The sequence below is a fragment of the Ceratotherium simum genome, chromosome 8 (genome assembly GCF_057802395.1).
Source record: "Ceratotherium simum simum isolate JZ-2026a chromosome 8, ASM5780239v1, whole genome shotgun sequence".
Taxonomy (NCBI): Eukaryota; Metazoa; Chordata; class Mammalia; order Perissodactyla; family Rhinocerotidae; genus Ceratotherium; species Ceratotherium simum.
In genome coordinates, this window is record NC_141907.1 from 39,836,011 (window position 1) to 39,850,333 (window position 14,323).

Below are 14,323 nucleotides of genomic sequence, written 5' to 3' on the forward strand. Positions count from 1 at the left end.
CCGTGGCTTAGTGGTTAAGTGCGCGCACTCAGCTACTGGCGGCCCGGGTTCGGATCCTGGGCGCGCACCAATGCACCGCTTCTCCGGCCATGCTTAGGCCGCATCCCACATACAGCAACTAGAAGGATGTGCAATTATGACATACAACTCTCTACTGGGGCTTCGGGGAAAAAAAAGGAGGAGGATTGGCAATAGATGTTAGCTCAGAGCCGGTCTTCCTCAGCAAAAAGAGGAGGATTAGCACGGATGTTAGCTCAGGGCTGATCTTCCTCACAAAAAAAGAAAAAAGAAAAAAAAGAAATAGGTTTTAACATCTCACTTACCTGCTGCATTGTGCTTATGATATTCAATAATCTCAGGAATTGAACCAAATGCATGTTTTTCTGCCAGATAATACTTCTTTGGGGATGTTGTTGTTTCTTTTATATGGTAATGCCTGAAACCTGATGTGCCTTCCCTATAACAAAAATCAAAATGTGTTAGAACCAAGTTGAAATAATGTAACTTTACTCTTAAGATATTTTCTACCACATAACCACAGAATCCCTACATAGGGCCCCTTCTATTATCTGCATAAATTTTACTTTTCCCCACGTTCTCCTTAGCTTCGCTGTTCACATTAACAGATGGAGTTTTCAAAGCAGCCGCTGATAACAAACGTGGTCCCTTGCATGAGATCATAAAAGAAAACATTTACCAACTCCATTTACCAACAGTTAAGTCTTAAAATAGCTATTAGCTGCCTACTGCTCTGTGTCCCTGCAGTTGGAGTAAACTTGAAAATGTCTAGAGGACTTACAACTCTAAAAGTGACTAAACTAGACCTATAAAAAAATATACAAATTCTATGTTAGATATCTTTCTAGAACACAGATCTTCTCAAATCATCTCTTGCTAAAAATCCTTTCAAGAGAACTCCCACAGCTCTTAAAATACAGCACAGACTGCTTGATGTTGACATAACCCGACCTCCACTTTTATCTCTCAGGCTTCTCTCCTCCCTTCACCCCACCCCTCCCATTCTACAATCCAGCTACAATACACTTTTGTCAGTTGTGCCAACTCACCATATCCTCCCTCACTTCTGGGCCCAGGCAGTTTCCTGGATCAGAAACACTCTTTCCCCTCCATCCAACTTTTGCCTGCCTCCCCTGTCATATCTCAGCTTAGATATCATTAGACAACATTAATAACTAACCCAGATGCGTCTGGGCTATGTACACCCCACCCCCCCGACACATGCACACACATTCCCCTCCTAGCATAGCACTTACTCATATACTACCATAACTGCCTGTTTGTCTGAAGCCCCCTCTAAACTATTGGAGGGCAGAGTCTGTGTCTACTTTGCTCACTGTGGTATCCTTAGTGTTCAGCGCAGTGAACAGTAATTATTTGTGGAATGTTGCCAAAGTTTCTATAGCCATTCTCAAAAAATATATATATGGAGAACTATGAGAAAAAATACTGAAATGTAAATATGAAAAATAGAATAGACTTTAGAAATCAAGTTCAGGTTTTCTTTTTTAATGCTGAAATGCAGAACACTTTTTGAAAATTAGGAATCCATACAAACTGTATATGAACTTTATACAAAAACTCTAAATAAATTGAAAAAAAAGGAGAGAGTGGGACTACTTACCCTCCAAATTTTGTATACAGGGAGACTGTGTACATGCCCGGTTGACTGGAATCCCTTACCATAAAACCACCTTCTTTATCCTAAAATCGAAGTTAAGAAAATTCTTTTAATCCAATAACAAATATCAATGCCACGGAGAAGATTCAAGAACCCAATCTTATGATTTTATGATTATTATCCTTTGCCTAGAGAAGGCTTTGGAGAAGCACAACTTACCAACAGGGCGCGCCCACATGACTCTCCACACTTCACATTACTGGGCCATGAGGTTAGTTAAAGAAGCACACTCACAATTCCCCACAATCACAAATCTTCACACACACCAGTATGAGACGTTTCAACAAGAGAATCTCTCAGGGCCCTTCTGGAACTAGCAAACAAGATTTTGCAATTCCTTTAAGTCCTGGACACGTGGGGAAACAGTTACTGAAAGATGTACTGCTTAATGATTGGGTTTCATTTTATATATTTTTCATATTTGCTATAAGCTTTGAATCTTAACTCAATATTATCTTCTATCCACACGGCATTTTTCCCATAAATATTTCAGTGCTCTTTATAAGAATTCTTTTTTTTTAAAAAAAAATCCTTAATCCTCCTGCAAATCGATGTTAATATCACTCTTTACAGAAGGAGAGAGAGAGGCACAAGTGATTTCAGCAGAGAAAACCAAAAGGCAGAAACAATGCTGAATGACTAAAAGATAAATCCTCATCAGGTTCCAAGCCAAAGAGCAAGAAACAAAAGCTAGGAACCACGTCTCTACCAATAACACCACAATCAGTCTCCAGCACTGAAACTGCTTTAAGATGAAAGTGTGTTTCATAGTTGAAAAACAAAATAAATTTTATTCTTATTCATAGGAAAGACAACGGAATTAAATAAAGCCCCACAAATAAATCTGATAAGAACAGTTAGGGAAAGATCATAATAGTTAATTGATCAGTAAAAAGTATAATAGCTACCATATGTTTATTGAGATTTTGTTTTAACCTGTTCTAATATGTGGATTTACTTAATCCTCAAAGCAGTCCTAGGAGGTAGGTACTACTGTTATCCCCACTTTACTTCACCGGTAAGGAAATGGGGCACAGAAAGGTTGGATACCTTGCCCCAGATCACACAGCTCATAATGAGCAGAGCCAAGATTTGGGACCCAGGTCTTCTGGCCACTCACTCCCCCACAGCTGCCTCTCATTGTGGGGTCAGCAAGGAGGCATGTAAGAATGCTGTGGAGGGGGAGGCGTGGTTACCTGTCATTTAAATCAAGCAAAGTCACTTGCTATTGTTCTCTTAACATAAACTAAAGAAACAAATGCCCAACAAAACCTTGACTGGGGGTAATAAGCAAGAGATAAAGTGAGAAATCGTGGGTTTCAAAGATTGGGAACAATTACTAAATAGAATAACTAGATCATAAATGCAGAGAATTGTAGAGATTACCTTCCACTCCAACCTCCTTATCTTATAGATGCAAAAAACAGACTAGAATAAAGTCATGGCTAGTCTTGGATCTCCTTACTCAGTCCACTGTAGTTTCCTCTACACAGTCACGAGTCACTTAACAGGGATACATTCTGAGAAATGCGTCATTAGGTGATTTTGTCATTGTGTGAACATCACAGAGTGTACTTACACAAACCTAGATGGGATAGCCTACTACACACCTAGGTTCTATGGTACTAATCTTATCGGACCACTGTGGTGCGTCATTGACCAAAATGTCATTATACAGCACATGACTATACTACATTTTATCCTTTCATTTTATTTCTTTTTCAAGTGTAAGAGTTTTAGCACATCTATTTCTTTTGTTTTTTTTATTGTGGTAACATTGGTTTATAACATTGTATAAATTTCAGGTGTACATCATTATACTTCTATTTCTGCATAGATTACACCATGTTTACCACCCAAATACTAATTACAATCTATCACCACACACATGTAGCATGTCTATTTCTAAAGGCAACTAAATATTTTATTAAAACTTCATTTATAAAAGATATCACATAATATTGATGTAAATTACTCTAAAATAACTTCAAGTAAAAAGGAAAAACACATTTAAGTACTAACAAGGTAGCAAAGGATAAATCAGTAAGAAAGAGAGTAAAGAAAATGTTATCCAGGTATAGCTATTACCTATTATTATGGGTTTAATTGTTTTCCTTCAAAAAAGATACACTAGAGTCCCAACCCCCAGTGCTTCCGAATGTGACCTTATTTGGAGATGTACAGAGGGAATCAAGCTGTGGTCACATAATGAGGCCACTAGGGTGGGTCCTAATCCAGTATGACTGGAGTCCTTACAAAAGGGAAATTTGGACACTGAGATAGACATGCAAAGAGGGAAGAAACACAGGGAGAAAAGGAGAGAGACCTGGAACAGATCCTTCCCTACAGCTCTCAGAAGAAGCCAACCCTGCTGCCATCTTGATTTCAGACTTCTAACCTTCTAACCTTTCTAGAACTGTGGAACAAATTTCTGTTGTTCAAGCCACTCAGTTTGTGGTCCTTTGTTATAGCAGCCCCCAAAAACTAACTCACCAGTACTAACTTGTAAATGATTTAAAAAAACTAAAAATCTGTACTTATAGTATTTTTTAGGCTTTAGAAACAGAGGTATGTGAAATTACTTATTAGGGATTAGTTACAATTAATTTGTGTTGAAACCAAATCCATGAAACAAGCGCAAACACTTACTTCACTTCTGAGGAGTTGCTCTGCTTTGCTTCTATTCATATTTCTGCAATACCATCTGAACAGAAAAAGACAGATTTAAGGCAGGTTTTTTAAAATTATTTTTTATTCTTTTTAACAATTTAAAAAAGGTAATATTGCTCATCAATAACAAATACAATAAAATCACTCAATCTCAATAATCAATAAGGTATCACTCACAATCTCAATAATATAGACAACCACGTTTGTAACATTTGAGTGTATATACTTCCAGACTTTTTCTAGCCATATTTTTATGAAGACACGTATATATGTATTCTTATTTTTTTTATCAAAGTGTAATCAAACTATACTTGTTGAATTTTTCCTATATGTAAACAACAGACATCTTTACAAAGCAATGTAGTTCTAGGCATCATGGTATGGATGTGCCATAATTTATTTAAGCAATTCTTCATTATTTAACATAAAAATCATTTCCAATTTTTCACTGTTATAACAATAGCAAGAATGAATTTTACTCCACAGACTCAAACATGCAGGAAATGTCACTTTACACTACTGTCTTTAATTCAGATTAAATCTTATCCTAAGCCCTGATCCGACCAATAGGCAGTAGATTTCATCTCAAGTCATTATGGAGGCTCCCCCATTGAATTTCACGAAGGTCCCAAGTGACAAAAGAAACAGAGCAAAACAGAAGAGCAGGCCTCCTGGGTCTTCCAGACTTACTGGTTCTAGCACAGCCCCAAGCTCTGGCGGTCACTTGAGGCTCTACTGTAGGAATCCCGCCACGGCCAAGCTGCGCCACCCACCCTCCCACCAGGTCCTACCACCACTCTGTGCCACGCCCCCAAGGCCCTGCAGATCCGTGCCCCTTTTTAATCCTGGGGAACTCTTTCCCAGGGAAAGATGGATGCTGCCACCTCATCCTCAGAGGTACTCCCCCCCTCTGCTTCCCCCAGCGCAATCTCTCCATGAGAGTATAAACCAAAGAACACGGACTCAGACTGCTTTCTTGGGCCTTCAGTTTTAAACTTGTTTTGTTTTGATTTTGGTTTTGGTTTGTTTGTTTTAGATGCCCTTTTGTGGGCAGAGAACCCTACCCATCACAGTCATATTTCCTGAGGCTTCCAATATTATGAAACCAGCTTGGCCCCTCTGAACATTTGAATTTTCCACCCCTGGTCCAGCCTTTTATAAAAGAACCAGCACCTGCTTTTGGCCCAGCAAACACCCAGAGACAAGCGAACACAAAGGCCTTCCCTGATTGAGGAAGGGAAGAACACAAAGAACAAACTACAATACGAGATCTTTTTTTGTCTGGATTCTTTTATGCAGTTGTATCGGCCAAACACAAATTACAATCTCAATACAAGCTGATGATTGTTATTTTATTTGGAGCCAGATGTGATTAACCAGGCCTCAGAATTGTGGGCATTAAGATCTCACTGCTGTGGACCCCACTTTACGAACGGAGACCAAGTTCAGCAAAATTGCAACTCTGATCTGCATGCAATTGAGATCTGAAGGCAATTGAGAAATATAATAAATGAGGAGAACAGAATGGATTCTGTCCCAAAAGCTTTTCCACTGATACAAGAAACACTTGTCAGGATGCCAAATCTAGTTATAAAAATTAATTAAGGCAAGGTAACTGGAGATCTCATTATGCATTATAAATCAACAGGACCTGAAAGATTAAAAAAAAATCTCTTTATTAATAAAAGAAGATCCAACCCCACATCTTCACAGCAAGACTAAACAATGGAGGTTTAGTCTCACGTTCAGATGCAAGAAATCAGTAAAGCTAAATGGTGGCTCTCTAGAGGAAATTAGATACAAGATACTCAGAGAAAGAAAGAGGGCCTTCTGTCACCTGGTAGATTCAAGCTCCTGGGAAGGGATAAAGGAAATAAGGAAAGAAAAGGAACTCACTGCACAAAGGGCAGGTTCTTCGAAATCCTGTTCCGAGGGGACACTTACATGGCATTTGCAGATTCCGCAGAAAGAATGTCTTCCCTCCTTTATAAGATATAAACTCAGACCTTTCAGGGTATGTTGAAGGAAGGAAAGGAGGAAGGAGTGATGAACAAATTAACAGATGAATCAACTAGCGGTGAGTATTTCCTAATGGTTCTTCGTGGCTTCTGTCCCTCTTCTATGATGCCCAGCACCAGGTGAGAAGGGAAAGACAACAGTGGCTCTGCTTAAATCACCCTATCAGGAAGAACCACACCCACGGGTAAGATGTGAAGGAGCCCACATGGTGCCACACAGATGCCAGCCCACGGACATCTCTCACAAGCCCATCACAGAAATGCCTCTGTTAGAGGCTAGTAAGCTCCTCTGGATGAAGGAACCATACATCTACAAAGAATGCGCAGGTTTGTAAGTAACCTGTCGAGCGATATCGACAGTGAGAACATATCTCAGTGAGAACACTGAGAACAGGTTGTTCTTAGATATCAAAACCCTAATGTGAATGAGGTTTTCAGATTGGCTAAGTCACTTCAAAACACTCCAGAGGAATAGGACTTCACAGTGGTGTCTGAATAGAGTGGAAAAAAAGATTTGGGGACACTCAGTCCTTTCTGGAAAGGTCAGATCCTGGCCAAGCATCTTGGAGAGTGTGGGCTGGATAAATTGTAAAAAGACAACAGATATAGGGGCCGGCCCTGTGGCTTAGCGGTTAAGTGCGCGCATTCCGCTGCTGGCGGCCCGGGTTCAGATCCTGGGTGCACACCGACGCACCGCTTCTCTGGCCATGCTGAGGCCGCGGCGCACATACAGCAACTAGAAGGATGTGCAGCTATGACATACAACTATCTACTGGGGCTCTGGGGAAAAAAAAAGGAGGAGGATTGGCAATAGCTGTTAGCTCAGAGCCGGTCTTCCTCAGCAAAAAGAGGAGGATTGGCATGGATGTTAGCTCAGGGCTGATCTTCCTCTCACACACACACACACACACACACACACACACACACACACAAAAGACAAGAGGTATAAATGAAGGAAAAATAGAAAACAACCAACCAACCAACCAGCTATAAGTCTTTGCAGTTCTCTGATTTGGCCCTCGCCTCCCACACCACCCACTCAAAGCCTTATTCTAGACATTTTCCTGTTCTAAGGGCCCTTTAATTTCTGTCACCTTCTTCCTTTAACATCTTTCCATCAAGAACATCTTATTGACCATCACAATGAACCCACTTTCTTTCCTGCAGCAGTTCCTCTGCTCCTCTCCTCCCCAAACTGTGACCTGGGTGTGGACGTCAGAACTGATAGCCCTGGGAGCTGCAGGCCTGGCCATCCTGAATCCAGCCCAGTGGACAGTCTGTTGCCTGGGACTCCTGCTAGGCCCAAACAAACAGCAGACGAGCTTTTGATTCAACAACAGGCTTTGTAACCCTAGGGACATTTAAGATGTGTTATAGGATGGGCTGTAGCAAAAAACAACACAAACCATGGAATGGGAAGACAGCAGAAGAGAGGCACTCTGACCGTCCACAGTGGGAACAGGTTTCCCCTTTCTCATCTAGCACAGTGCCATATGGAATCCCCGACCACTGGGCAGATGGTGGAGGGGACCCCCCGCTGGAGACCGTACACAGCAAGTAAATTCACTTAATCACGGAGAAGAGGAAGGGAGTCTCTCAGAAGAGAGAAAATTTCCAAACTAAGATATATCCAAAAAACTCATGGCAATGAATCATAACCTTCATAAAATTCTTATTCGTAATCCCATGAGTCATAAGTGGCGTTCTCAAATTTAGATAAGGATTATCTGATTTCCAAGCACACCCCTCCCCAAATTATCAGTTAGTTCTCAGATCACTTTAAAATCAGGTCCAAGGGCCGGCCCCGTGGCTTAGCGGTTAAGTGTGTGCGCTCCGCTGCTGGCAGCCCGGGTTCGGATCCCGGGCACGCACCGACGCACCGCTTCTCCGGTCACAATGAGGCCGCGTCCCACGTATAGCAACTAGAAGGCTGTGCAACTATGACATACAACTATCTACTGGGGCTTTGGGGGAAAAAAATAAAATAAATAAAAATTTAAAAAGTAAGGTGGCAAATGTCAGAACAGTCTGGCCTGATTTGCAATGTGTCCCTTATAAAAAAAAAAAAAAATCAGGTCCAAGTTTTCACCTTTTAGCGTCTTCCCTAAATCTAAGGATTTTGCTACATTTTCCTAAAATTTAAGAACAGAAACACTATTTTATTTACATTTTTTTAATACTCTCACCTACTTCTAAAACAACTTTGAGGGATCACACCACTGAGTGCTGTGACTTTTGAACCTATTAATCCTTTTCTAGATTTTAAGGTACACTCATGTTACAGGAAGTGACATGGACAGAAGAAACAGCTTTTTGTTGTTGGCGGCGGCGGTGGTGTTTTTTAAAGAAGTGAACGAAGCATCAATACACCATCTCAGAATGACCACAAAAGAGTATTTGGTATATATGAGCCTCTCATTAAAACCTGGCCATGCACTGCTAGTGGGTATATAAATAGTATGCCCATTACTTTCTCCGGAAAGCAATCTGACACCATGCATTAGCAGTCTTAACAAGTTCATAACTATCCTTTAGCCCAGTACGTAAATTTTTAGAGATCTAGCTTAAGACTAGATAAGCAGGAAGAATCCCAGTTATTTTTACATAGCAAAGATGCCTAAACAACATAATGTCACACAAATAAGGAAATGATTATATGTTATTGCACATCCACGAGCCATATGCCTGGTTGTACCCCCAGGGCCTCGCACAGTGCCTTATACATGCTAAGATCTCATTAAATATTTGATGAATTTATGACTGAATGAAATATAATGCAGTTATGAAAATGTTTTCAAAGAATACTTAATAGCATAAGGAAATACACTCATAGTATACTGTTAAGTGGAATAAATAGGATATAAAACAGTATATACAGCATGATTCTATTTTTTTAAAAAATAGTAAAAATATTGAAAGAAGATATACTAACATAGAGGTCAACTCTAGTTGATTTATAAGTAATTTTTTTATTAATATTTTTCATACTTGCAAACAATTTAAAAATAATCATATATTGATTTTTTTTTTCCTCCCCAAAGCCCCAGTACATGATTGTATATCCTAGTTGTAAGTCATTCTAGTTCTTCTATGTGAGCCGCCACCACAGCATGGCAACTGACAGACAGGTGGTGTGTTTCCACAACTGGGAAGCAAACCTGGGCCACCGAAGCAGTGAACACCAAACTTTAACCATTAGGCCATCAAGGCTGGTTCATATATTGTTATTATAGTTAGAAAAAAGAAACAATCAAACACAATTTTTTAAAGGCCACTCTGAGAAACTGTATTACAATTTCTTGAATAAATGAACAATGATTGGTATTTCAAAGTCAGCTAAGATGTGATTTGGTTAAAATCAATTCAGTTGTATTTGCTTGTGTAACTCCATTCACATATAGTACCTTCAGGTAAAGTGTATTATAGAAACTAATTCTCACAACATCTTTTACCACCTTAGACAACTGAGTTAAGAGTATGTCAGTACCACCTTCTAAAGATAATGAAAGATATCCATTAATCTCCAAAATGCTTTACATAATTAGGAAAGTGAAAACATTTTCTGGTTCTTCAAATTCACAAAATACCCATTTACTTACTCATATTGATCCAAGTTGTTTGATTTCTTTCCTGTTACATAATTACTTGGGATATATCCTTCACTCCTAGAAATAAGAAAAATACTTTAGGTAAACTGAAATTATTTTACTGAGAGGTTACTGAAAGAAAAATTATTGCCTTTCTGAAATAATTAGAGCATAATATTGCCGAAAGCTTATAAGAAAGACTAGTTGACTCCCAGTAATTCAATATACCTATAGCATTCAATGCTTTACAAAATACTTCCTCATTTGATCCTCACAAAAATTCTGAGGTAGGCAGGCATTATTGTATCCACTTTCTGGTGGGGAAACCAAGGCTTAGAAAGATTAAGAGACTTTCTCAAGGTCCCAAAGCTAGCTAGCCACAGGGCCAGAACTTGTGATTAGGTTCAGAGCCCTTCCTAATATCCCTGATGCTTCTCTTAAATTCACAATTTCTTGGGATGTTTTAAGGAAACTACTACTTCAGAAAAGTTAAAGTGCTTTTGCATAAAAACACCCATCCCTCCAACACCTCATGTGCAGCATTATTTCACAGAGGGTAGTCCCTGACCTCCACATCAGCATCATCTGGGTTGCTTGTTAAAAAGGCAAATTCTTGGGTCATACTCCCAGAGATGTAATTGAGAAGACCTATGTGGGGCCAAGGACTCTTCAATTTCACCCCATATGACTCTATGCACACTGTAGTTTAAGAAGCACTCACAGCAGGTAGAATCTTGGTAGGAGCCAAGATTTTTAGCATAAAAGAGATATACGTATAGAACAAAAAGATCGAGTAAAAACCTTGTAATCTTAAATTTGAACTTGAACTATGAGTAAGAACTCATAATACACACAAACACACACACACACACGAGTGCATATATGTAGCTCTGTTGCACTGAGAAAGGCCCAGAAGCAAAGACAATCCAGTAGCAATTAAAATCCTAGCACCCCAACTGTTGTCCCTAAATACTATTTCCGACTAAAAGGAGCCAGTACACCTCAGAAAACTGGCAAATTGCAGGTTTGGCCAGGAAAAACACAAGATGAACTTGAGCCATTTTGTTTTACCCAGAAAGAAGGAAACTAAGAAAGACTAAAGGGGTCCCCAACCAAAAGCAGCTACCACTGACCTAAGACGGGACAATTCAAGCAAAAAGAATAATGACTGCAATGAATTAAAACCAACTATATAAGCATCCATAATAACACTAAAAAAAATTATTGGTTACCACTGTTATCACTAGAGGAAGCTCAGTCATCAACTTTTTATTCTGAAAATTGGTAAAAGGAAAAAATCAAAAATTTATCTGGCCTTTCCTGCATGAACTAAATGAACTGGTTGATGAGGCAGTTCTTCACTAGAAAATTAATAAACTAAATAATAATAATTAATAATAATAAATGCACATGGAACAACAGAATTAGAAAACCACTTTGCAATCTCTAATGAAATAATGAATCTAAGCAATAATCATTAATGGATGCTAAAATCATTAGGTGAAACATTGATGAATAACTTATGATGGAGGAATAGGGTTGACACCTGAAACACTGAGCAATCTTCACATCATTATAAGTGGGACAACCAGATATCAACTTCTAATGTGATCAAGCCTCTTGATTACAGTTTACAGGAAATATAGGACATAGAGACATATTAAATGACACCACATGGAAGCAATTAGCTTAATCTAGATTGTGGCTCATTTTACAGAGTAAATCATCAATAAATCAAAAATGAAAAAAAAGGATGGGGACTGTTGCAGAATAAAAGAGAGACATAAGAGACATAGCCAAAATGCAATGTGTGGACCTTGTTTTAATCTTGAGAAGACTATAAAAATACATATTAGAGCTAATCAGAGGACACTCAAATTACATACATTCACACATCACTTAACGACGGGGATACGTTCTGAGAAATACGTCGTCAGGTGATTTCGTCATTGTACAAACATCACAGAGTGTACTTACACACACCTAGATGGTATAACCTACCACACACCTGGGCTATATGGTACTAATCTTATGGGATCGCCATTGTATACATGGTCCATCACTGACCAAAACGTCATTATGCAGCACATGACTGTAACTGGCATAATCCTTAGACCTGGGCCAGAGGGTCCTCTGCTCTGACCTCACACTTTCGAGAACATGCTAGAGCCCATGTTCCCTCAGCCCTCTTCTAGTTCCCTGGGTAACTAGGTCCCCAGAATTCTCTGTCCATTGCCATGGCCTACATGGGCCTTTCCACTGGGTTCATCCTCTGAAAAGCAAATTATGCTGCTCATGTGCACCCCCTTCCAACGCAGGTCCAAGAGGTGATGGAGTTGGGAGGTAGCTTTTGCAAGCAATGTGGACAAAGCTTGGATGACAGTTGTGAGATCAAGCCTGGGGCAGAAGGGAAGAGAGAAGAGAGGCACCCTGGGGGGTCAGCACTCTGTGCACTGTCCCATTCTGGCATGGAACTCTAATTCAAGCCTTGCCCTGTCATTTTGAAGGTATGTTTGTCAAGATCGAGGATAAACTACATTTTATTTACAAATGTGTTAGCTTGACTTACAACTTCTAAATACTTAGATATACGATATGTGGGCTTCATTCACACTCTTCTTCCAGTCCCAATGTATGACTTAATGTCATATATTAAGTATGACAACGACACAGCAGTTGTTTAAAAAATATTTTTAGCAGTTAGACTTAGGGGTGAAATGATATGATAATTTGAATTTACTTTTAAATAGGCTAGAAAAAAACAAGTGGGAGGACTGGTAAATCAAGACTGGCAAACTGCTGGTAATTTTTAAAGTCAAGCGACAAGAGGCTCCATTATGCTATTATGTATTTTTGTGGATGTTTGAAAACTTCTATAATAAAAAATGAAAATCAATCTTCTACAGTGTTTGGCAAAGAAAAGCAGTGACAACCTCCTTGTAAACATAGATAGAATAAAAGGTTAAGAGTTCTCAAGAAGGTAATAATGCACAGCAAACCAGCATGCAGGAGATGTACCCTTGCTGAGAAATGAGCAGAAAAGGACCCTGCCTAACCCAGAGGCTTCCATTGCTTCTTCAGAAGTGGACAGAGAAATAGAGAATTGGAATTGGGGATGGGGCAGAGAGGTGAGAAAGCAGATTTGGAGGGAGGGTATGCTCTGGCCAGGACAAAAAGTCCTCCTCTTCTTATCCATGGGAACTTAGAATATAAACAGGATTATATTTCAGAGGTAAGCAGAGGATATAGGATTTCTTAATGAAGTCTAAAAGATACTCATCCCCTGTGTTTATCCACATTTACCCATTATTTATCCATCATAACGGCTGAAAGGACTGTTCTCTTTAAATCCTAAATTATCTTGTATAAATCATGCTTATTTTTAAATTTCTTGCATGTATGTGTATGTATATATTTTATACATACACACATATGTACATACATATAGACACCCACACATATATTCTCCCTCTCTCTCTCTCAGAAAAATCTAAGATTACTTACTTACCTCAGGGGGGAAAAACAATAAAATTTAATTTCCTCCAAAGTCAAAATAATCCAATTACGCATGGACCAGAAAGAGACCACTGTAATGTAATCTAATTTCTAGAAAGAAGTAGTTGATCCATTTACATTTATTGAGCCACTACTAAGAATACATTGTGTTGCTGCGAAGTAATAATGTGTACTTTCATTTATGGCCTGCTGAATTAGTCTCATTACATGATAGTTGCAGATTATCCTCTTCTCACTCAGCACTCAACTCCCACCTACCCGCTGTGTGTCACACACAGAGAGGGAATACTTACCCATATTTATCTCTTGCTCTCCACCAATGAACATCATTCTTCTCTAATATGATGTACTCTTGGCCTCTCTCTAATCTGAGATCATGTGCTTCTGTGGCTTGGAAATCATACATAGCTACAACTATTTCTTCACTATTTTCTTCTTCTTCAATTGGAATTGGTGGGGGAGGCCTTCGCTAAGAAAAGGGTATAAGACGTGAAAGTTTAGTCTTCTGTTTGAAACTGATGATTCACACATCACCACAGAATAAAGAAGAAACCTCAAGTCTACCTAATACAATCTGGTGAACCCTCCCACGACTTTGATGATGTTGATGCTACCAGACCTCTCATGGGTTTCAGAATATAGGACATGAGCAAAGCTGTCTTTAAACATCAAAAGGCTTCTGGTCAGTGTCAGGGCTAGCTTTCCCGGGAGAGGTAAGGGTAATATGTGAGTAGAAACCAGGAGGACTAAAGTGGACCCACCATTCAGATGGCCTGCAATGGGGGAAAAGCACACTGTGGAGTAGAGTCTTTTATCAGGTCTCTTCCTACTCA

At 39.4% G+C, this 14,323-nt stretch overlaps 1 protein-coding gene across 4 annotated transcripts in view; it reads right to left on the reverse strand.

The window, feature by feature from the left end:
• Positions 1-14,323, reverse strand: part of TEC (tec protein tyrosine kinase) — a 131,249-nt gene that overhangs the window by 17,782 nt on the left and 99,144 nt on the right. For all 4 annotated transcript variants that reach the window (XM_087434273.1, XM_004419043.3, XM_087434274.1 and 1 more), the window contains 5 exons: positions 13,784-13,959; positions 9,987-10,052; positions 4,349-4,403; positions 1,643-1,722; positions 324-457 (listed from right to left, as the gene is read on the reverse strand). In XM_087434273.1, coding sequence (XP_087290399.1) covers positions 324-457; positions 1,643-1,722; positions 4,349-4,403; positions 9,987-10,052; positions 13,784-13,959 — 511 coding nt within the window. The remainder of the gene's footprint in view (positions 1-323; positions 458-1,642; positions 1,723-4,348; positions 4,404-9,986; positions 10,053-13,783; positions 13,960-14,323) is intronic.